Source organism: Perna viridis, chromosome 2, assembly GCF_037379345.1.
Source record: "Perna viridis isolate PV_CMFRI_1.1 ecotype Kerala chromosome 2, ASM3737934v1, whole genome shotgun sequence".
Classification (NCBI taxonomy): domain Eukaryota; kingdom Metazoa; phylum Mollusca; class Bivalvia; order Mytilida; family Mytilidae; genus Perna; species Perna viridis.
The window spans coordinates 26,563,726-26,587,502 of NC_142446.1; the positions used below are offsets into that span (position 1 = coordinate 26,563,726).

Consider the following 23,777-nt stretch of genomic DNA (forward strand, 5'->3'; position numbering starts at 1 on the left):
AAAAATCATGTTTTGTGCATTCAGTTTCACAATTCATAAAAAAAACCAAAAACTCCCAAAAATATGTATAAATGTAAAGATGCCATCTGGCAAATCAATAGTAAACACTATGTTAACAAAATAAAGCCAACAATTTGTTCTAAAAGGTATGCTGTTGTAAAACTTGAGAGTACTCACCTTTATCAGTAATGCATATTTTGGAATTTGTTGTACTGGAGCCACTAATAAAGGAACAATACTGGACGATGCTAGACTAGAACTCTGTAATATATGTATAACCGTATAGCAACCATGAGAATTTTATTAGAATTTTATGGGAAAGACAATTACTGGTATTTGACAATACACAATCATTTATTCAGGGAAAATCTATAATTCATTCAACAAAAAAGCTTTAAGGGTTTTTTATGTCAACATTTATTTTGTTAAAAAAATAAACTCTTACAGCCAATGGCTAAGCTGGGATTTTTACTTGAACATCTAATCTATAGTTGAAACTGTTCATCAATGCCAATCATTCTTACCCCCATTATATCCCTGAATCTTCCAGATTGGACAAACCACACATTCAAGCTATTTATAATAGAAGGAAACTGTGTGATATATTCTTTATAAAGAGAAAGTCCATCTACCTGAAAATTAAAATGGAATAATATGTATTGACCAAGTTAACAGGGTTTATACAAGTATACCCAGTCAAACAGAAGTGAGTTAGATACTTCACTTAAAAGTAGTTCTCTAGGGTTAAAAATAAAAAGCTTGTATCAACATTTTCCAATTATTGTGGAAGATCTATAATTTGTTTGGTACTAATATAGATAGTGTGACTAATCAATTATGTTCATGTAAGATGTTATCTAGTACATTGTTTCTGGAGGAAGCAGGCACGAGACCACAATTAATTTTCAAGTGCATTTCAATATACATATTTTAGCGATTAAAAAAATTCCACAAGCGCAAACTGAACAAAACTTCTCTGGCCTAAAGATATGTACAAACACGATTTTATATATAAATTTTTGAAAATTTTACCATCATTTTCTGAAATTAATACATATGACCTGGAGATGGGGTAAACATGACAAATGAACCGAGTTAAAAGTCCTAAATTTTAACCTTCTTCCACTAAACCAAATCACAACTTTTAGTCAGAATTGATTAATGAAAAAAAATCCAATGTAATTTTAACCTATTTTCTACCAATTAGAGGCAAAACTTCAGCAAATAAGTTTCCAGTAAAAATATGAAAAAATGTGGAAGGTACCTACTACCAAAGTTGGAACTATATTCGTATACAATGAAAACGGGAAAAAGGGGAATTAATTGTGTTCTCGTATCAGCAATTTTGCAAATTGCATTAGGTAATGGTCATTCAACAAAGGGAAGACAAACTCTATCCCCTGATGTTAATTATTTCAGTCTTACATTTTGAGGCTCTGTTAACCTGACATAAAGGTCTCCCATGATACCACTGTACTTCCACTTAATAAGCCTTTCTTCCATCTTCCTCAGCATTATACAATGTTGCTCATATATATGAGGTATAACAGGAGGAAACATCTCAGATAACTCTAGAGAACTCATCAGTTCTTCTTGACGTAAAGTATTCATATAACCATCAATAATGTTCCACATCTGTGAACAATATGACTTCTCAGCATCAACCATCTCCTGTGCTATTTTCTCTCTTTGTACTGAAATAAACAAGTTTATAATTCTTTTATTAACAAAAGCATCACAGTATCAAAGAATTATATATTTTAACTTGAATAATTTAACTTGTAAAAGTTGATCAAGATACATGTAGTTAGTTTTCAATAAGATTCAAATAAATTGTTGACATTGAAAGTTTTTACTATCGAAGTTAAGATCTTATAAATACTCTTATGGCACATACTTTGTAAGATGATGCACAACCATCTAAAACCCATCATACAGATATCAACTAGAAATAGTGTGAGCATGCTCACAAAGAGAAAACCTTGCTTCAAATGTAAAACCCAAGTTGGATTTTCTCCTTTTGGCAATCCCCAACAGTAATTATATTCTGTTATACACACCTACATATGATACCCAACCTTCCTATAAAATTTCATCAAATTCCCTTGAGTGGTTTAGGAGGAGTTGTGCTTACCAGTTTTACCATGTAAAACCCTTAATTTAGATCATATATTCCTTCAATACACTTCTGCGTATGATACACAACCTTCCTACAAAATTGCATCAAAATCCCTTGAGCAGTTTAGGAGCTGCCCTTACGATGTTTTAACATGTAAGACCCTTAATTTGGATTATCTCCTTTTGGCACCATTCAAAAGTTTTATATTCCTTCATGCACATCTACATATGCTACCATACCGTCCTATAAAATTACATCTAAATCCCTTGTGCAATGTAGGAGGAGCAACCCTAACAAGGTTTTAACATGTAAAATCCTCCCTTTGGAGTCCCCTACAGTAATTATATTCCTTCATGCATATCTGCATATGATAACAGCCTTCCTACAGAATTTCACTGAAATTCTTTGAGGGGTTAAGGAGGAGTTGCCCTTACAAGAAATGTGGACAAGCAGATGGATGGATGAACAGATAGATGTGGAGATTACTATATACCCCTATACTTTGTTTATATGTATAAAAAAGAAATTAATACCAATAATAATAGGATAATTAATTGGAAAATATTATCATGAGTGCACAGAACTTGCTGTGTGATTGATTTCTATCTCTTGGCACAAGTCAATATATTTTGCTTATTCAGGATGACCATCTACTACTGTGTAAGTACTTAAAGTCATGGATACCAATTTTCATGGATGAGGGAAGATCCAAAATTTCATGGATTCTTAAATTTTTGGCTTTGAAGTTTTCAGTAAACACAGTAATGGGAATCTCCTTTTCGTTGGAAACCAAATTTCATGGTCTGGCACACCAACAAAAACCACAAAAATTGGTACCCCAAGAACAATAGTACTTTCACAGTATATAGATTTTCAACAAAAAAATTCATTGTTATTTTCAAACATATTTTAAATTTTGTGATATTCCACATCATCTGTGATGTAAAATAAAGTTCAAGTCCAAAGATGAAAGTGTTGTCATGTTTTGGCTAGAGAAAGTCCAAGAGTGAAATTACAGTATTTATTTCACCCATGAATTTTCAACATTTATTGAACAGGGTGCAATGGATAATTTAATGATATCTATCAGGGTATATACATGTTATAAAATGAGTTAACGTCCCCCATAGTTTTGACAAAGCTAACTACATCCACGCAATGCACCTGCACAAAAGGTGTAAACTTACACTTGGTATAACATTTTTATCTTTTCTAACATTTTACTTATATAGTAACACAAAAAATTCATTTCTGATTGTATTGAGCTAAATATTCTACATGGTTTTTTTCAGTATCAAATTGCTAGCATCTGTAAATGAAGTTAATGAAGAATTCTATCCATTATTGTCAAAGTCATAGATTTGATTAGCTTTCCACAATATAATTCTGAGTTAATGTTATAATCATCTATTTACACCATGAGAAAAAATTCAGAATATACTTTTGTCATATGTTTTAAGTCTTCAGCTTCTTTGTCTGTGTCAAAGCAGGAGATTTAGCCACAACTTCTCACATCTTATTTGAATGTTTGGCTTAAAATCATAATAAATTACTTCAATTCTTGAGAAAACAAAATTGATCTCAAACCTGTAATTAAGACCATTACTGTCATTGTAATATAGAAAAACATGGCACATCACCTTTCAGGGGAGTTTCACAAGAAATTATACAGTGAAATTAAATTTAAGTTTAAATTAGGTCTGTTTCTAGAACAAAAAACCTATGCAAATCTCTTGCTTTGAGAAACTCTAAGGGCAACAACCATGCTTTGTTGTCAGTATTTTTCTAAGAATCTTGTATTATTATACAGTAACAATGAAAAACACTGATTTGAAAAGTTTATAGAGAAATCACAATGTTGTGATGACACATGCTGTGTTTTTCACTTATTCTTTCATGTACTTGCAGTTCAATGAATAAATTTGATCTGGAAAATGTCATCAAATAAAAATCTATATACAGAACTACTTATAAAATAATTTATGTGTGCATAGTAAATCTACTCTACACAAATGTGCAAGCTTTCCAACATGCTGCATAATAGGATAATGCAAAGGAAAACAAATTTACCTTCTTCAATAAGCTGTTCATGTGGTGGAATTTTCTTATGTGCGAACGGTTCCTGATAATCTGTGAGGTTACAAAAATAATGAAGGTGTATATGAACAGGTGTCAACAGGTGTGTAAAAAACATAACATTAAAATGCATGCAATGGAAGCACATGAGGATAGAAATAATGAAATGAACAACAATGATGTGTCTCCCTCACCATCCAGGGAAATGCTGCATTAATTTGACAACCAACTTGTGAAATGCATCAATGACAAAATATAAAATCTTGGTTTACAGATTTAAATACATGTAGTTGATAACATGTACTAAGGAATAATCCTTGGAACTCTAAGAAGTTGGAACTATTCATAAAAGGTATATAATTCTAAGCAAGAGAATTCAACAAAAGCTCACTGACATTGGATGATTATAAAACATGAATATATAATGAACAACAGATTAATAACTGCAACTTACAACTGTTTTCTTTTACAGTAGGAAATGCTGGCATCTGGAGAAAAAGATAAATGATATCAATATTAATCTGTAGAAATAAAATTCATTTAAAACTTGGCTTCTAAAACAATCTAGAACATTTTATAAATAATTTTATGTCAATGCAATGCTGAAGCACTGAGAACTTTCAGTGTAAAACATTTAAGTGATAAATATCTTAGAAAGTTAATGCTTCTGAGAAAGTGGGTACTCTGAGGATGATGTAATGGCAAATTTAAACCTGGAGCACAATAGACAAACAAGGAGATAGCCTGAAAAAAAATTATAACCATTTACATGCATCACTTTGATGCCCCACAAAGATAAATGATTGCAGCCTTAAAATGATATCCTGATGTTCTTCATTACCTTTATATACAAGATCAATTTACTCTACAAAAACTTGGATATTAAACAGACTCAAACCCAGCAAGTTTATGAATTAACTTTGAGGTCCCAACAGAGACCATAAGGTTTCTTCTGTTTACACCTTTATGACATTGAGTGGTTCTCTAAAACATATTTCTGGCATATCAAGGTATTCAAAATGCACCTTGGACAATCTATTAGCTTCCTCCTCATCACTGGTAGATATAGACATGTCCAAATGTAGACATTTCTCTAAAAGGGCCTGAGACATGTTCAAACTCCTGCATGCTAAAGCTGTGACTGACTGATTGTCTTCATCTGGACCTATAAAAAATAATAAAAGTTGAAGATTTTCATTCTTTTATATCCTGAATTCACTATTCATTAAGGGCAAAAGCTCATTTAAACTAAAATGAATTAAAATTACAGGTATTTTCTACAATATCTTTACATCAATATTACTATTAATTCAATCATACAGTATAACCAGGAATACAATGAGCTCACAACAATTTACCTACACGTCAACTTCTTCTGATGAAAGATTTGTTATTTTAAAGAATAGGTAAAATGAAGTTTTTATGTAGAATTTTTTTTTATTCAGTTCACTACATTGTTTATGTAAATCTTCTCTGGTTCGTGTGTTCACTTACATGCTTTTTTTTTTGGACATATTCAAATCATCCCACTGCTGACAGTCGATATTTTTTGCCAACATTTATTACAAAAATGACTGTAGTCACTTTGGAATCATATATGAATAAATATATGATCATCTAATCTTATGTTAAAACTTCATAATAATTATTAAGGAGTGTTTCTAATTTTTTAACAGATTATAATCAATAACCTGGTTTGCGGCAGTTTACACTGTGTAAATTAGCCAAAACCAGGTTATTGATTATGACCTGTTAAATAATTTAGAAACATTCCTTATAATTTCATTTCCAACTGAGTAAAATCCAAATGTTAAAATTTGATTTGTCATTAAAATGTTGTTTTATTTGAAATGCAGAGTGTGAACTAATCGATGTTAATGACGTCATAGTACCAAGGGAAGTTATACAAAATAGCTTGTGATGCTCAAAGAGAAACCACCAATCAGAAAGCTTGTTACAAATCAAATTAAATTATATACAAATATGACAGAAAGTAAGATGACTTTATACCATTGTTTTGTTGTAAACTAGCAAGGTATGGGTGGACCATTGGTGATAGTTCTTTGGCAGAACTAAGTGATGGTTGTTTTCTTCCTGATGCTGGGGATGACCTGTATAAATCATACAAATCATTCATAGATTTAGAATGTAGAGATAAGTTAAGAAGCTTAGTTGCCTTAAATAATTTAAATATCATTACTTTGATGCTGCTACTTTTATTTAAAGCTTCTTTAAATTCTGAGTTTTCTAGAAAATATTAATTTACAAATGATATATTTAATCATTAGTATAGTCCAGGAAATAATAGCCTTCCCGGAGGCATTTTTTTAAATCTGGCATTTATGCATTGCAGGGAGGTGACCAAGCAGAAGAAAAATTAGCTTCCAAAGATAGCATTATTATTTGGAATAAGGTTAGTTATACCTGTTTTTGTCTGACAAACCAAGTCTATCAAGTTCTTCTAGAATAAAACTTCTGTTGTTTCGTTCCAAGTTCTCAACTTTTTCTTCTAAATTCTTTTGTGTATCACCAACTTCAGCTAACTGCGTTGAAAATGACTGGATTTCTTCCTGCAAAGTATAAGAGGTGATTGAAAACAAAAATAAAATGTGAGGATGACGACAGTTGGCAGGTTAAACTGTCTGTTGTAAAGATAAAATTCAAAGCAGTCATATTTCTGAATAAACTACCTCAATAAAATAAGAAAATATTACACACTGTATGTATAACAAAACGTTTTAAAGTTCACAATAAATAAAAAAAAACATATGGTATACACACAAACGTAACTCTGTAGTCTCAGAGAGAAGGCTTGATCAGAGAGAGTGGACAGAGTAACCAATAATTTGATCAGAGAAAGGACAGTAACCAATAATTTGATTAGAGAAAGGACAGAGTAACCAATAAATTGATCAGAAAGATGACAGAGTGACCAATAAAATGATCAGAGAGAGGACAGAGTAACCAATAAATTGATCAGAGAGAGAGGATAGAGTAACCAATAACTTGATCAGAGAGAGGACAGAGTAACCAATAACTTGATCAGAGAGAGTGGACAGAGTAACCAATCAATTGATCAGAGAGAGTGGACAGAGTAACCAATAACTTGATTAGAGGAAGGACAGAGTAACCAATAACTTGATCAGTGAGAGGAGAGAGTAACCAATAACTTGATTAGAGAAAGGACAGAGTAACCAATAACTTGATTAGAGAGAGGAGAGAGTAACCAATAACTTGATCAGAGAGAGGACAGAGTAACCAATAACTTGATCAGCGAGAGGAGAGAGTAACCTATAACTTGAGTAGAGAAAGGACAGAGTAACCAATAAAATGATCAAAAAGATGACAGAGTGACCAATAAATTTATCAAAAAGATGGCAGAGTGACCAATAAATTGATCAGAGAGAGGACAGAGTAACCAATAAATTGATCAGAGAGAGGACAGAGTAAGCAATAACTTGACCAGAAAGAGGACAGAGTGTCCAATAACTTGATCACAGAGAAAAGACAGTGTAGCCAATGACAAATTTGACATACAGTTCAAACATGGCTTAATATCAATTCTTTACAGAGATTCAAAACACATCATCAATAATATCAAAAAAATAAAGTTATAAGAGATTTCTATATCATTGTAGAAGTTTAAATCTATAAGTACCATGTAACAAGGTCAAGTACTTTACACATTAATACAGCTATCTAACACCTCCAAACTATACCTTATTTCAAATTATTGTCTAACAAAGTGTATTGAAAGAGTAATAATACAATATAATACATAACTGAAGTTATTAAAAATTAATTGAACTCTTGTGGCTTATCCTTTTATCCAAAGGGAAAATCACTTGGGTTTTTAATTTTTCAATCACTGAAAATATTTGCACATCAAAAGCCTTTCCATTAAGATAGATTGCAAAAGTTCATCAGAGAATTGGCACTTAAAGTCAACAAAATTTAAAGCTATTTCTCAAACTGATAGGCATATGGTGCTGCTACTTATGAAGTCTGAAGACTCTTAACGACAAAGCTGATTACACACATGCTACAAACTATTTCCGTATTTTGCCTGGAATGTCATGATTATTGCCAACTATATATCATACTTGTAAAAATAGGATAAGTTTTGTTCTTGGAGTGAAGACATTGGCAGCATAATGGACCTTATGACATACCATCAATAACCACCCTGACCTAAATTTTACATCAATGAATAGAATGCCTAAACTGAACATGATTTGACAAAGCCAGTTGACAAAAAGAGGCAAAATTAAAATAAATAAACACAACAAAAAAGAAACATAACAGTAAATCTGGATAAGAAATACTGGAATTCTGTTTTATAGCGGAAGAAAATCATGTTTGCCAGTAATCAAAGACAATAAATGTATTCACTGTGTGTAGGTCTAGTGATAAACACACATTACTGCTGAAGGAATCTTTTTATCAGTCAGAAAAGCTAGCATTTATTTAAGAAATGTCAAACAAGATAAATATGGAGCTGCTGAAAACTGTCTGTCATTTTGATAATAAGTTATTTTCGAAAATGTGTAAAGATCACATGACTTTATGTCAACAATGAAAGGCACCTCAGAGGGGTAAAAACTAAATCAATAATAATTAGCTGGCATTTAAGCTAATGCCTTCATCATATTATAGTACTATAGGACCACAACTTAGCCAATATGGATAACCTTACACAAATATACATTTACAGACTAACCAGTCCACTATGTCATCCTGCCTAGTCCAATAAGGATTTCAAATAAGACAATATGGGATAAAAATATTTCTTTTAAAATGATAATGATACTGAAGCAAACTAGAGGTTCCCAGGAGCATGAATTACTCAACTGGTTCAAATTCTGCCCTTGAAGGGCAATAGTGTTTACAAGGAGTCATCCTACAACTTTGATGACCCATTGGACTTTAGTAGGCCTTATCATAAGAATTATTTCATCAAATAAAAGTTATTAGTTTCCAAGATATTGGCCAAAATCGCAATTTTTTGCCCTTAAGGGCAATAACTCTAACAAGGAGTCATCCAACAACTTTGACCTAAATACACTCTTGTAGGCCTCATCACAAGGACCATTTCCAATCTACTATAGTTTTCAAGATGTTGGCTGAAATTTCACCTTTCAAGGTCAATAACTATAACAAAGAGTTGTCCCACAACTTTGACCCAAATGGAGATTTTTGTAGGACTTATCATAAGGATCATTTTCATCACTGAAAGATTTTTCCTATCTATAATAGTTTAGGCTGAGATACACTTACCCTTAACATATTAACTGCCCCTGTAAGATCTTTAACTTCTTGTTCATGTCTGTCTCTCTCATTGGCCATTTGTTGTTGTAATTTCTGATCACCAAACTGTATTTTAGCCAGTTCTTCCATCGCACTTGAGAAACCATGTTTCATCTCTTGGACCATTTCTTGTACCTTGAAAAAAAAACAAAGAGAAGAACTTATTAACTTAGAATGCTCCAATGATAACAACTTGGTATGGTCAAAATGTAGCAACCCAAACAGTATAAACACTATATCCAAGGTTGGCCCACATCTCAATCTTAACTGTAATATTTGACAAAGTATAGATTCGGTCACAGATGGAATGTGTTCAATTAATACATTTTTTTCCTTTCACGGCCCAAATTCAAAAATCTAAAAATATAGTTGGTTTCATCAAACAGAAGAACCCCAAACAAAATTCTTCTTTGTTGAAATCAAACAAAGAATGGACTTGATGTGTACCAATTAAAAAACAAGGGCCCAAAATCAAAAGATCTAAACACCCATAAACAGTTAAATTTGTTATCCAGCATATCAAATATACCCTATTATTTAATTTTGTTGTAATAAATTTAGTTTAAATTTGGAAAATAAATATTAAAACAGGCCCTGATTCAAAATGTATTGAAGAACCCCTACATGGTTCATTTTTTAGGATATCAAACAAGTTTTAATTTAAGATCCTAGTATGGACCAACTTCAGTACAATCAAAAACCTAAGACATCAAGATATTTAAACACAATTTATATTGGCCAAGAAACAGTTAATTTTACGTAAAAAAGTTTGTTTTATGCCATTCTTAGTCACTTATTTCAAAACAGTTTGGCCACACCCCCAAAAACAGTAAAAGAACAGCACTCCAATTTCCCCTGCGAAAAAAAAAGTGCTGAAAACTTTAAATTCACTGAAATTTTCTAAGTCCAAGGGCCATAACTCCCATAAAAATCGATCAACCATTACCAAAGTCAAACTTAATCTGTAATGGTCAAAATGTACTAAAATGTAACTTCTCATAGTAAGACTACATACAAAAGATAAAATCAATTGGTAAAAGCATTACAAAAAAAGTGCGGAAAACTGTAAATACATTGAAATTTTCTAGGTTCAAGGGCTGTAACTTCTGTAAAAATCATTCAACTGTAACCAAAGTTGAACTTAATCTGTAACTCTTCATAATAAGGCCACATCACAGAAACAAACTTATTTGGTCAAAGAATTACAAAAAAAAGTGTGGAAAATGGGGATGGACGGACTGCATTTCCATGTCCCCTTGCAACATGTTGCAGGGGGACAATACTCTAAAACCATGTGATACACTGTGCAGACATTGTATTTGGAAGTCATATAAAAACTAATCATGAAAAAAAAATAATTAAGTACATATATTCAGAGGAATTCCCATTTATCTGTTCTCTATTTGAAACAATTAAACCAACATCCGCATTAAATGATAAAACAAACAAGCAAAAGTTACATAATTTTGTTTTCAACAGAAACAATGAGTCATGCTAACTCTTTCTTTTCCAAATGCACAAGACAGTCAATAACTATTTGACATACAACTTTAAAATGTATTGTTAATAAGTTAAAATGACAAAAGTGGTTCAAGGATCATAATAATGATATTGTCCTCAATATGTCAATGTATAACTAATTGTATACAGAAATAAACTAGAACAATATTTACCAGACATGAAAATACTTTTAATAAGAATACTTAAGATTGTAAATCAATCTATTATCTGACAATACCAACAGTCTTTGCCATATAAATTTCTGAACAGAAGACCAAGCTCAAAAATTTTGATGAACTTATATAGCAATCATTGGCATGTTAGTCAAATTCTGCCAGTATTTTTTACCAGCCATGGTTGTAGAGCTGGTCTGTACCAATACATTGGCATCTATAGAATCATCTGAATCTAATCCATATTTAAACAACATTTCACAACTTTTTGTTCATAATTTTCTTAATTTTTAAAGACAATATCTTCTAATTAACTTCTAATTAAAATCCTCATATTCAACTGCAGATTCTATAAACTACTAATTTTACACTAAGATTTCATGAACTTTACGTATATGCTATTTCAACTCCTAATTCCAACAACTCTTCAGTATGCCTCCAATCTGATCAACTCACTCCATCTCATTAGGCCCCATTCCAACCTTATAGTTCATCTACTTCTTATTTTATCATGATATTCTCTCAGCTCCTCATTCTACCCTTACATTCAACCAACTACTCATTCAAACTTCAGATTCCATCACTTCTTCATTAAATCCTAGGATTCCAGTTACTCCAAATTTCAACCTAAAATTCTTCACCCTTTCCCTCCATTCTCAGATTTCATCCTCCAAATACATCAACTCTTCATTCTACCCTCAGCATTTACCATCTCCCATGGGAGCATTACATTTGCAAACTTTTTGTAATTAAGGACTGTTACAATTGCAAATTTTTTGCTCCTACATTTGCAAACTTTTTTCATTACATTTACATACCATTTGTACAATAAAATTTTGTGAACATCCGTCTTTGTGTTCCTTGAAGTTTTGCTTCAAATTCAGGCTGTGAACTATATTAAAATACAAGGTATTGAAACAATATTGCTTCCAAGAAAAACAGAAAAGGAAAAACTAGACTTTCTTCTTTAAGTTTGCTGCACCATCCAACTTGTAAAACTGTGATACACTGATGTAATTGTGGCTATTTTATTTAATTATTTTTTAAATCTTGGTTGTCATTCCATGTGCATGTGTGTGTGGTTTTCATTTCAGAAATGTATATTTCAATAATTTAAATAGTGCTATATATCCTACTTGTAATCCTACTTTCATCCCAGAGGCATGGCTTAAGCATGGTAAATGTGCATTTTTTCAAAAAGTTCGCAAATGTAATAAAAAAAGTTCCCAAGTGTAACCAAAAAAAATCACAAACATAATAAAAAGTTTTGCAAACGTAAAAGGAAAGTTCACAAATGTAATGCACCATCTCCCATTCCCCTCTATGATTCACCCAAATCATCTCCCATTCCCCTCTATGTTTCACCCAAATCATCTCCCATTCCACTCTACGATTCACCCAAATCATCATTTCACTCTTTAATTTAATTACTCCTTATCTCCACCTAAGATGCTATCAACTCCTAATTCCACCCCCTAAATACATCAACTCCTAATTCCACCCCCTAAATACATCAACTTCTCATTCCACCCCCTAGATACATCAACTTCTCATTCCACCCCCTAAATACATCAACTCCTCATTCCAACCCTAGTTACATCAACTCCTCATTCCATCCTTAGATTCTGTCATCTCTTCATTATACTTCCTGATATCATAAACTTTTAATTACAATTTCTGATTCAAACAAATTTATTTCTACCCTCTGGTTCCCTCAACTCCTCATTTCACTATCAGATTCCACCAACTTTATTTTCAACAAGGATTTCATCAACTTCAACCCTCAACATTTTAAGTAGCACTCTAGATAAGAATCATGCAAAATGTAATTCATGGTTGGAAAGCCTATATATTTTTATTTTTGATATTTTGTTTAAAATGTTATAGTAAACAGAAATTAACATGTGGCTTTTCATATAAGCATTGTTCTTAGTAGATAAAAACTATATAGAATGTACTGTTGAATTCAAAATTAAGGAGATAACTCTGTAAATGACACTAAAACACAATAGAAACTGTTGGATTTTCAATATGGATTATCTCCTAAGAGCAGACAGATTGGAATGAAAAATTATAAAAATGAAATTGTGTAGCCTTTTTTTTGGGTGTATTACATATTACAGAACTTGCACAGTTCTTACAAAGACTACTACTTAATATTTTGTATCAGTATTTGCTTCCTTCTTCAGTCAAAAGCACATAAAATGACACTGCAATCAGAACAGCAAAAACCTAAATAACAAATTGAAGCCAAAAATAAACAATGATGAGTTCATCTAAATAATAATTCAGTAGGGCATTTCTTTGGCTTATCATTTATGTACACATATTTTGTGTTTATCTCTAGACATACTTAAATATACCAGAAAACACAGTAAAATTCACTCCAACACTATTATTGCCAAGTCACAGCTGCTGTCAGTTTAAATACAGAGCTTCACAGAGCGCAGCATGATATGGCCAAACATGTCAAACTTTGTTCACTTGGGGAAAGTGCAAGCTGGATATTAGTGTTTGACACACTTACTCACAATAAACCACACAAAATTTGAAATTAAATAAAAAAATTTAGAAATCTGACCAAAAATAAAAAAAGTTCGGGTTTTTTTTGGGGGGATGTGGCCTCTTTGACCCCTTATAACTCGAAAACTGTAAGACATATCTGAAATCTGAATCTGACTGACTAATGAAGGCAGAGATTTTCATAAGCTAAATAAATTCAATATCAGACCAAAATTAAAGTTTCAAGAGTGGCCCAATTTTTTACCCCTTCAACTCCAAACGTTTAAAGATAAGCCTACTGTGTAAAAAGTTATTCCAAAAGGAACAGATTGACTTTTGAGTCATAAAAATTGGATCAACAATAAAATTTTCCAATTCAAATGATAATGCTTACCATTAAAGGCCCCTTTTCCCCATTTCAAGCCCTTTATTCCAAAAGGGATGGGATAAAACCTCCAAAAACTACAGGGCCCGCTGCCATTTTAAACATTTCAGAAAGATAGGATAAGTTTTACTCAAGTTGTCGATTAAAGTAAAGTTAACAGGCAATAATGATGATGACAATAACAACAGGGTGATATCATTTTACTACCAAAAAAATGTTTGAGGTCCTATAAAAATGTATCAAAGCACTACATTCACATACTGGCATCTTCACATCATTACCTATTAGCATTTGTAGAAATCACACTACAGGAAAAGTTAACCATTTAACCATTAATATTTATTTCTTTCAAATGCAGCAACCCCAATTTAAAGAAACAAGGTTACGATTTATTAACTTGATAACCAAACAGTACTAAAGGACTCTTTCATGTGACAGTTGATCCAATGTGTCATATCAAAAAGGCCATAGAACATTGATATAACAATCATCTTGTTATGTCCTTCTGGCAATTATAATAATTTCTAGTATCAGTCCTTGCACTTTAAACTTAAGAACTCAATTACAGGACAAAGAAAATTGGCTGTCAACAAAGTTTTTTGTACAAACTGTAACTCTTATATAATAAAATAGTCCCACAGTATTAACATGCAAAAGTATTTCTGTTTTGTACCACCTATTTCTTCTATAATTGAATGTAATTCTTTTAGTTGTTGCATGTATATTTAAACAAGTACAGTGCTATGTGACTAATACCACATGTATGTAAGTGGAATTAGGATAAAAGTCTTAGAGCTAAGTGTGACTATTAGCTCTAATTACTTCTTGATTAACTTTAATGACCCCTTGAATTAGGTATAGGTTATTGTAGCTCAAAATAAATGCTGTATAGAATATAATATGTTATATCTAATTCAATGCTGTCTGTCATTTACTTGGATATACCAAACACCAGGGACAGAAGTATTCATCCAGTACAGTCAAAGACTTCAGAAAAAAAATGGCAAAGACGTATCATTAAATGTATACATGGTATATACAAACATGGCTTTGCTGGTTACTGATGGTTCTACCAAATATAGAATTGGCAAGTTAGAGGCTATCAGCATATGAATGGGTCAACAAACTTTACAATATAAGCAAACCTAACACATGTAAGTCTGGAAGCAAAGGCTGGCACTATAGTTAGATCTATTAAGTAAGAATAATGTCTGTGTTCATTTCTCTATGTTGGTATAGGGGAATTGTAAACATTTTGTTAGTATACTACTATATAAATCATATTCAATTTATGATTTTTTTAAAATGTCAACAACTTCCTTCAGTCTGATTTAGAATAAAGTCTCGTCTATTCATTACTCATACCTTTACATGTACATTTAATGTAGTAAAACTGGAATTTATATTTTGCAAATCAATTTAGAATCTCTTTTTTTATTCCCCAATAACTAATATCTTATTTTTTTATTCAAATTAAGGTGTTTATTTAATACTTACTCATTTAAATTTGTGATTAGTATATGACAAATTCAAGGAGATGTAATTTATATTGTTTTTTAAATATGAATAACACAAAATACACAATGCTGGTATTGCTAGTACACCTATAATTGTTTGTTATTCTAAATCTTAGTCATTTTGTGGTTATTTATTCCTTTTTTAAAGTCTCTTAAAAACTTTGTACTAAGGTACTAACGAAAATAGGAAAGATAAGTAATCCTGTATTTTATATGAGAGAACAGGATGCTTAAAACATGTTACATATTGTTACTGCTATGTTTGATCATCAATCCTTTAAAATAATCAAAGAAAAATCTCATAATCCAACCACGTTTATCAACAATATTGATTTTATAACCAAATGTGTTTCTGATAAATCATCTACAAACATGTAAATGTTGCAATAATCCTATGTACCAAGACAAAAAGATGAAGAATAGCAAAGATTTCCCTACACCCGAAATAAACTTCATTTCATGCACTGCAAATATATTTAATGAACACCAGGAGGCTTTTCTTATTGAGAATGTTATTACTTACCAAAAGAGTCCTTCAGTAAGAAAACAGAAGGGAAATTATGTTGATGTTTGAAAGTAAGGAAGATTCTAAGAGACCTCGTTTTTCAATTGACTTACATTGTAAAATTAAAGTAAGAGGAAAAATGTAAACTGACTACAATACCGGTAATCAATATAATCTCTTATATTCAGAAATTTTGTTTCAAAAAATGATAATGGTGATGCAAGGTTCCTATTTTTGAATGATGTATTCTTATTGTCATATGTTTGTTCTTTACCACCTATGTAAGAGAGTTACTGACTAAAACTTACCAATGCTAATTGTTCTGCCAATTCTCCCTGGTCCATGTTTGCTACAAAATTAATGACACTAAATTATTCAAATATTAAAAGTTCACATAGAAACAGAGACAAAACATGTACATTCTGCCATACATTATATGTCACAGTCACAGTACATAGAGGTCATAAAAAAAACAAGAGGAAAACCTGTATTGTATAATATAGGATTTATATGAATGTTTTGGTAAAAATATGAAATAACTGGTACACAAGTTATGGTTGAGAATCTTCCCCATATCACATAGCCTATAGGATATCAAAGGTCTGAAAAAGCAGCAGAATTTGGCAAACAAAAATAAGAAATTGTGGGTTTTTCTAAGTATCAGGAAGAAAATATGTATGTAATGAATGATTTCAAATAGTATGTTTATATATTATGTATAGATCAGAACATGTGTTCAGAAGAGGTGATCTCAAAAGCTTTACAAAATCTGAGTAAGAAAAGTCTAATTAAATAATAAGTCTATACTAGTCAAATGTCTGAACCCCAAGTTGACTCCAAGTCACAGCACATCTAAGGTCTTTATTGGTCAAACTTCTGAATTTTGAACCTCAGATGGTTCCAAGTCACATCACATCTTAGGTATATATTGGTCAAATGTCTGAACCCCATATGAATCCAAATTACAACACATCTAAAGTTTTTATTGGTAAAATGTTTGAACCCAAAGTTGAATCCAAGTCACAACACATCTTAAGTCTTTATTGAAGACTCAAGAAAATATGTATACAACATTACAAATAAACTCTATGTAAATACACATGTAGTAGCAATAAGAATATTGATTGTACAAATAACAGTCATTCATGGTGTGTTAGTCATACAAAACAGTACCACACTGTTGTCTAATAGTCCAAATACATGTACAACCAAAAACTTACATTAAGAAAATATAAATACACCACTTGTCAATTGTCTAGATTACATCCTGAGTCCAAGAACACAGATTAAAATTATAGAAGTTAAACATTCCAAAGTAATCCTAGGTATTATATCATGTCACAGTTTACTACAGATACTATCTTCTCTCTGCTTCCATTGATCTATTTACATTATTTTTTACACAACTGATTAAAATTAAAATCACCAGTAAAAATAAGGTTGTCTAATCCTATGTCATTCAAACAGATTACCTAAACTTTGATTATTCATGTTATAAACAGCTGTGTACGTCAGGAATGTTGACACGCTTAGATGTACATGTGAATGGATTTTAAATACCTCTCTATAAAAGTTCTTTACATTTTCATGCAAATTCTATAATGAAAAGAAAAATAAATATAACAAATTCATTTTTGTATATTTTATGAATTTAAAAATTGGAGGGTATACTTTTGAAAAGACCATTGTCCTTGTGACATTTCTTATTATGCCACTGAATCTGTAAAGTCCCTTGAACTTCAATAATCATCTTTCTAATGCAAGAATCTACAGAAAAATATACTCCTTCAAGGTACAAATGGAACTTATGTATGTATCAATGAATTAAATATATATTTATATAAAGTACAGACATTACAAGTTTCCATTAATTGGATAACCAATGCCCATACAATGATGTCCTACTTGAAGTATTTATCCATACATGTATATGTTTAATTGGTTACATGTATCAATCTTAAAATTCCCTCTTAATATAAATTTTCCCAACATATCACATGACATAAAATTTGCCAGATGATTCACAAGTACTGGACACTTTCGAATGTCTTTATCAATAATGTTAATAAATTTACAAATTATAGAGTAAACAAAAAATGAAAAGAGAATATATATTGTTATAAGTTTAAGTCAATATTAGTTTTTCATACCGTTTGTGTTATGTCAACATATTTCCTGGTTAGAACATCCATGTGAAGTATTATTCAAATAGAACAATAACACACAATCAGCTGGGCAGTAAAACAATCATAAAAATCATATAAATATCACACATATAAATTCCTGTTCTATCTATTTGTTAAACACTTAAACCAAAGTATAAAAGGATCAAAAGATAAAGACAGGCTTTATACATAACAAGTGTACATGTTTCTCAATATGCTTGATTAAGCTTTGGGAAATGTATATTACCTATCCCCATCCCCATCACCACTAGGTGTTCAAATGAGTGGTAGTCCTCAGTCAGCGACCCACGATTTCTCACTTTGGGGTTTTGAAATTTTATTTACCTGAGTCCTGGACCCATTTCAATCAACATTTTACTGTCAACTTTTGAAGTTTGAGAGTAAATTTGACCATTGTCCCCTATATTTTAACATGATGTGTCACATGGAAATTAAGTTGTTATTTAATAACCAGTATAATATCTCTCTTGCCATTCCTCTTGAAATGGAAGAATACCAATATTTCTTAACTTTCTCCTTGTTATTATGCTAATAAAGGGTTAAAGTTCAGCACATGGTGTGGAATGATCATTAAAACATCCAACAAGCCTTAATGAGAGACTATTAACCAGGACTTTACAGATATATATACTGGGTAGATAATTATGAGTAACTTACTACTAAGATCACTAAAACACTCTCTGTCCATGTCACCATATAATACTTTAGATGTGCCAACTTTTAAACGTTTATGACGCTTGATTCATCACTTGTCTTGCTCAAGAATTTTATGTAGATAATAAATATTCACTTCAAATACTTCACAAATATGAGTTATTTTTCACAAATCTTTGTACATATGAGACCACTCACTTTCTAACAATAACATACAAGTTATGCAATGTGAGATTGTTTCATCCCTTATTAACTAGCCTAATTAGGATCATTTTACATTATAGAGATGGGCAGATGAATGTACATGTCAAAGATTTTACCTAATTAAAGCAGATTACACTTAAATCTTCCTTCAACAACAAAAAAAATATTTTAAGATTTAAATCCTTTAGGTAGAACATGTTATAACAGTCTAAAGACACATTGCTCATGGGAGAAATAGACGAAACATATACATCAATAATTCACTAGCAAAGAATAAAGTACATTGGTGTCCTCAGAACAAAAAATTGGACATAAATTGTAAATAATACACCACAATTGTGTACTTGATAACTAAACTATAAATATATTCTGTGTTCATAACTTACTAGAACATGAATAAATCCAACAACAAACAAAATCGCAGTGCACAAAAATATCAATCAGTATGTTACATGATGAATGTATATCCTTTTACCATTATTAATATCAATTCATATATCAATAGCAGAATCAATTAAAAATCTTGAATGATTAAATTGTTATTGGGATAATTACTTCCCCTGAAGCAAATCAGATCATGTCACTTGAGTTAATAAAGTCCTCTTAGAGAAATATCTCCCTTTGAAACAATACAATCTTTGTATATTATCTTCTATCAATATCAAATATATTCCCCTAAACTTTTACATTTGGTCAAAGAACAATTACTTGAACAACTGATAAAATCTACTTCTTTCAAAATATCACTCCTTTAATGTTTCACACTTTGTATTGCTGTTCACATACAACTATGTTTAACAAGCATGAATTGCAGGTAAAACATATTCTTTTTCATACAATTTCAAAAGACAAGATGTACTTTAATAGAAGGCGAGTACATAGTGTATAGCTTGTCTACCTTAATTATCATGTTGGAAGTTTTTTGAAAGAAAACTTTTAAAAAGATTCCAAAAACAATTAAGCAAGATGTAATCTTATGTGTGGGAAATTCAACGAAAACATCAACACAGGAACATCCTTACAGGACAGCTGACTAAGAAAGACCTCACAAAACAGACCTACTTAGATGTTCTTTTTAAACTACAGTGTATAAGATTTTTTTTCTAAATTAACATGAATCATTAGCAATGAACCCCTTTTGATTTGTAATACCATGAAATTCATCAAAATGCACCATAAGTCAAGTGCAGGAAATTCTGTTCAATAAATTGTATACAATTTAAATTGTAAATTACATAATTTTTGTCATCAAACTACATGTGTTTCTATAATCGATAACAGACCTGAAACTTTTAAAACCTATTAATTAACATATTAATTATGGTCATATACATGTACCGGTAGTTGCCTGTTATGTTTTCTCATTTTTATTTTTCATGGCAATTTTTTTTCTCACAATTTTTTATAATAAATGACAGATACATGTAACTCCTTTTAGTCTTACTCAATACCACTTATAAACAATAAGCTCAACAGAATAAAGGGAGTCTAAGCCAAGTTCAGTATCAGCATTAGCCTGGATAAGTTGATCCAAATAAAATGTACCTGGGTATTAATCATCAAAATACAAGCTTGGAAAAATCATATCAATGTTGTTTTATTTGTTTCCTTTTATACGTTTTATCAGATACCTGTAGAAATAAAAGATTATAAGCTCTACAGGTTTTCATACCAAGGTCTTTAAAATCCATGAAAGGACAGTATTTCATTTTAAAATATTTATACAAATTCTCAATACTGATATCTTCAGGATTGGCTAAGTATGGTGATAGTTACATGTTCTGCTCTTTGACATTGGAACATTATTTCTGATAAACTGTTGCAACAGAAATGATCTTATATTGTGAAAGAAAGAGCCAGGAGACCATGATTAGAACAAGGAACACGATATTCATGATCTGGAGACAAAGACAAGACTAAGAAAACTGACAAAACACCATAAATATTACAAATTACCTAAACAAATAAACAGAAACTTAAGAATAAATGAGCAACCTGGACTCAAATAAAAACTGGGAGTATTGGACCAGTAGGAACTCTGCTTGATGCCCAATCAAGGTTCACAGCATGTCTATCCTTCCTTCCTTAAATCCATATTTTCTTCTTTCTGTTACACAAAGGAGTACCCGTCTCTTACCTCTAACTCCTTATACATCACTGATTTTTATTGAAACTTTCACAGAATCTTTATAACATATTCCCACTGGCATCTCTTATTTCAGATTTCAAATAATTTGGAGGTCAAAAGATGCATGTAATAGATGGGGGTGTGAGGGTATCAATTCAATGAGCATTTCTCACAGTTTTTCTAGTATTTATATTAACACTTTAAAAATTCCCCCACCAAATATTGATAGGGAGCTTCCACATTGGTAATAAATAATCCGTCAAGGTATCATGGAATTTGTGAGAAGCCATTCTAAGTTATTGACCAAAAAGGGGAAAACATCTAATTTTAATATGAAAAAATTCCAATAACTCCAAAAAGTAAAATAAGAAATTTATAAAAATAAATAGGGTTCTTACAACAAAACTAAACTATTTCCCAAAGTCATTTTTTGACTCTTCCAGGGCAATAACTACAACATCGCTCAACAGATCTTCATGAAAATTTCGGTATAGGTCTGTCTCACCATGCTAATTAATTTTACTCAAAAAAAAAATGTTGTCTAACCCATTGGTTTTCAAGTTGTTTCCACAAATCCTTAAATTTTAGTAACGGTAGTCATGTTTTTTGATAGATAAAAAATCTCCTAACACAGTTTGTTAAGGATATCCTAACAAACATTCGTGCCAAGTTTTGTTTCAATCTATCCATTAGTTTCAGAAGAGAAGATTTTCAAAGTTGGGAATTATAAAATTCAGGAAAAGAATCCATTTAAGGACCTTTAAATCATTTATCCATCAGTGGATCTTTCTAAAAATTTTGGCATAGGTCCATCCCATCAACAATTTTACTAAACCCAAATGTTTTTGAGTTATTTGCAAAATTCTGCAATTTAACCCTTCTGGTTTATTTTTAGTAACAACTGCCATGTTTTTTGCCAATCAAAAATCCACACACTAAGGAACATTCAAGCAAAGTTGTGTTACAATATGTCCAGTAGTTTCAGAGGACAAGATGTTTGAAAAAGTTCACACGGACAACACCATGAAGTACAAGGGACACAAAATGATGGCAATAGCTAACACAACATAAAAATATGTTTAAAAACCAATAGCTCTGGCAATAAGTATGAGCTATAAACTCAATAAACAGGGGCTGAAGGCAAATGGAAAATTTATTATTCTAAATGGTCATCATGTTTTGTTATATAGTTTCAATAGTTGTAAATCTTGCCCTTATTAGTTATACATGTATCAATCTCAAATTGCAGGTAAAGGTATGAGACAGACCTCTTGATGTCTGTCGTTTACTTTACCTCAAGTTCATATCCTACTAAAAATAGAAAAATTATCCCTTCTTTCAGTGGAGACAGGTATCAGGACCTAACAGTTTAACAAGTGAAAGAATGGATAGATTGACCAATATATACCATTACCATATAAAAATAGGAGAGGTGGTATGATTGCCAATAAGATAGTCATCCACCAAATGCCAAGAAACAAACAATTAATCTTCTACAGGTCACCACCCAGTCTACAATGATGGGCAAGATCCAAACAATAAACAAGCTGTAAAAGGCCCCCAAAATAAATGATGTGAAACTATTCATAAAAGATCCCTTTATTACTTTGCAGTTGTGATAAAATGGGGATATGAACAATTCCAATTTTTATAACATTTTGATTATACAGTGCCAGTTAGATAATGTTATAATGTCATTTTTATGACAAAGATAAAGGACCATAAGAATGAAACAGTAACCAACAGTAAGAGAAATAGTATACATTGCCTTACAAATGTTCTTTGTGAAACAAAAGTCAATGTTAAACTTTCCCTTTACTGTGCTGTTCATGGAACAAACATGTTAAACTTTCCTTTACATGTGCTGTTCATGGAAAAAGCCAATGTAAAACTTTACCTTACCTGTGCTCTTCATGGAACAGAAATATTAAACTTTACCGTACCTGTGCTCTTCATGGAACAGAAACTGGTATCAGCCAATGTAAAACTTTCTTCCATGTCTAATTCTACTTGACAACCAAAGTCCTTCAGGCTATGGTAACTAGGATTCTGACATTTACAAAACTTTTTTTCTGGACTTCCAGCTCTGAAAATACACCAGATTTCTGTGGAACCTGTTCTTTCATGTACACTATTCACACCCATAGTTTTTGGTAAATGCTAAAGTGGTTTTATTTTTTTTTTTTTTTTGTCTTTTGTAAGCTACATGTATCAGCTATCACATTATCACTTGAAATCTTTTTGAATAAGATCCATTATTACTGACTCAATATTGTTCAATTATTCATGGACTCTAGAACAAAAACATCATCCAAGACTTAAAAAGTTCCTTTCCAGATAAAACTTTAAGTATTGCAAGATATACAGTATCAAAATAAAGCAACAATCCTGTGATTTCTTGTAACAAAGACTGTTAGATCATAACTGGATGTGAGCCAGGTAGTGAGAGCTATATTTACTTTCTCTGACTATCATGCCAATCTGCAGAACATCACTGAAGCTTTATTATCATTAAATAACG

General features: G+C 31.3%; 1 protein-coding gene across 10 annotated transcripts in view; it reads right to left on the reverse strand.

The window, feature by feature from the left end:
• The window catches only part of LOC148624266 (uncharacterized), a 37,881-nt gene that overhangs the window by 8,412 nt on the left and 5,692 nt on the right, over window positions 1–23,777 (reverse strand). For 3 of the 10 annotated variants that reach the window (XM_088566894.1, XM_088566897.1, XM_088566898.1), the window contains exons 1-11: window positions 23,200–23,663; window positions 16,393–16,433; window positions 9,473–9,637; window positions 6,620–6,765; window positions 6,206–6,306; window positions 5,221–5,360; window positions 4,650–4,683; window positions 4,190–4,249; window positions 1,426–1,694; window positions 525–632; window positions 178–261 (exon numbers count right to left, since the gene is read on the reverse strand). In XM_088566894.1, coding sequence (XP_088423020.1) covers window positions 178–261; window positions 525–632; window positions 1,426–1,694; window positions 4,190–4,249; window positions 4,650–4,683; window positions 5,221–5,360; window positions 6,206–6,306; window positions 6,620–6,765; window positions 9,473–9,637; window positions 16,393–16,433; window positions 23,200–23,401 — 1,350 coding nt within the window. In that variant the 5' untranslated portion in view covers window positions 23,402–23,663. The other 7 variants (XM_088566896.1, XM_088566900.1, XM_088566902.1 and 4 more) reach the window with 7 other exon arrangements.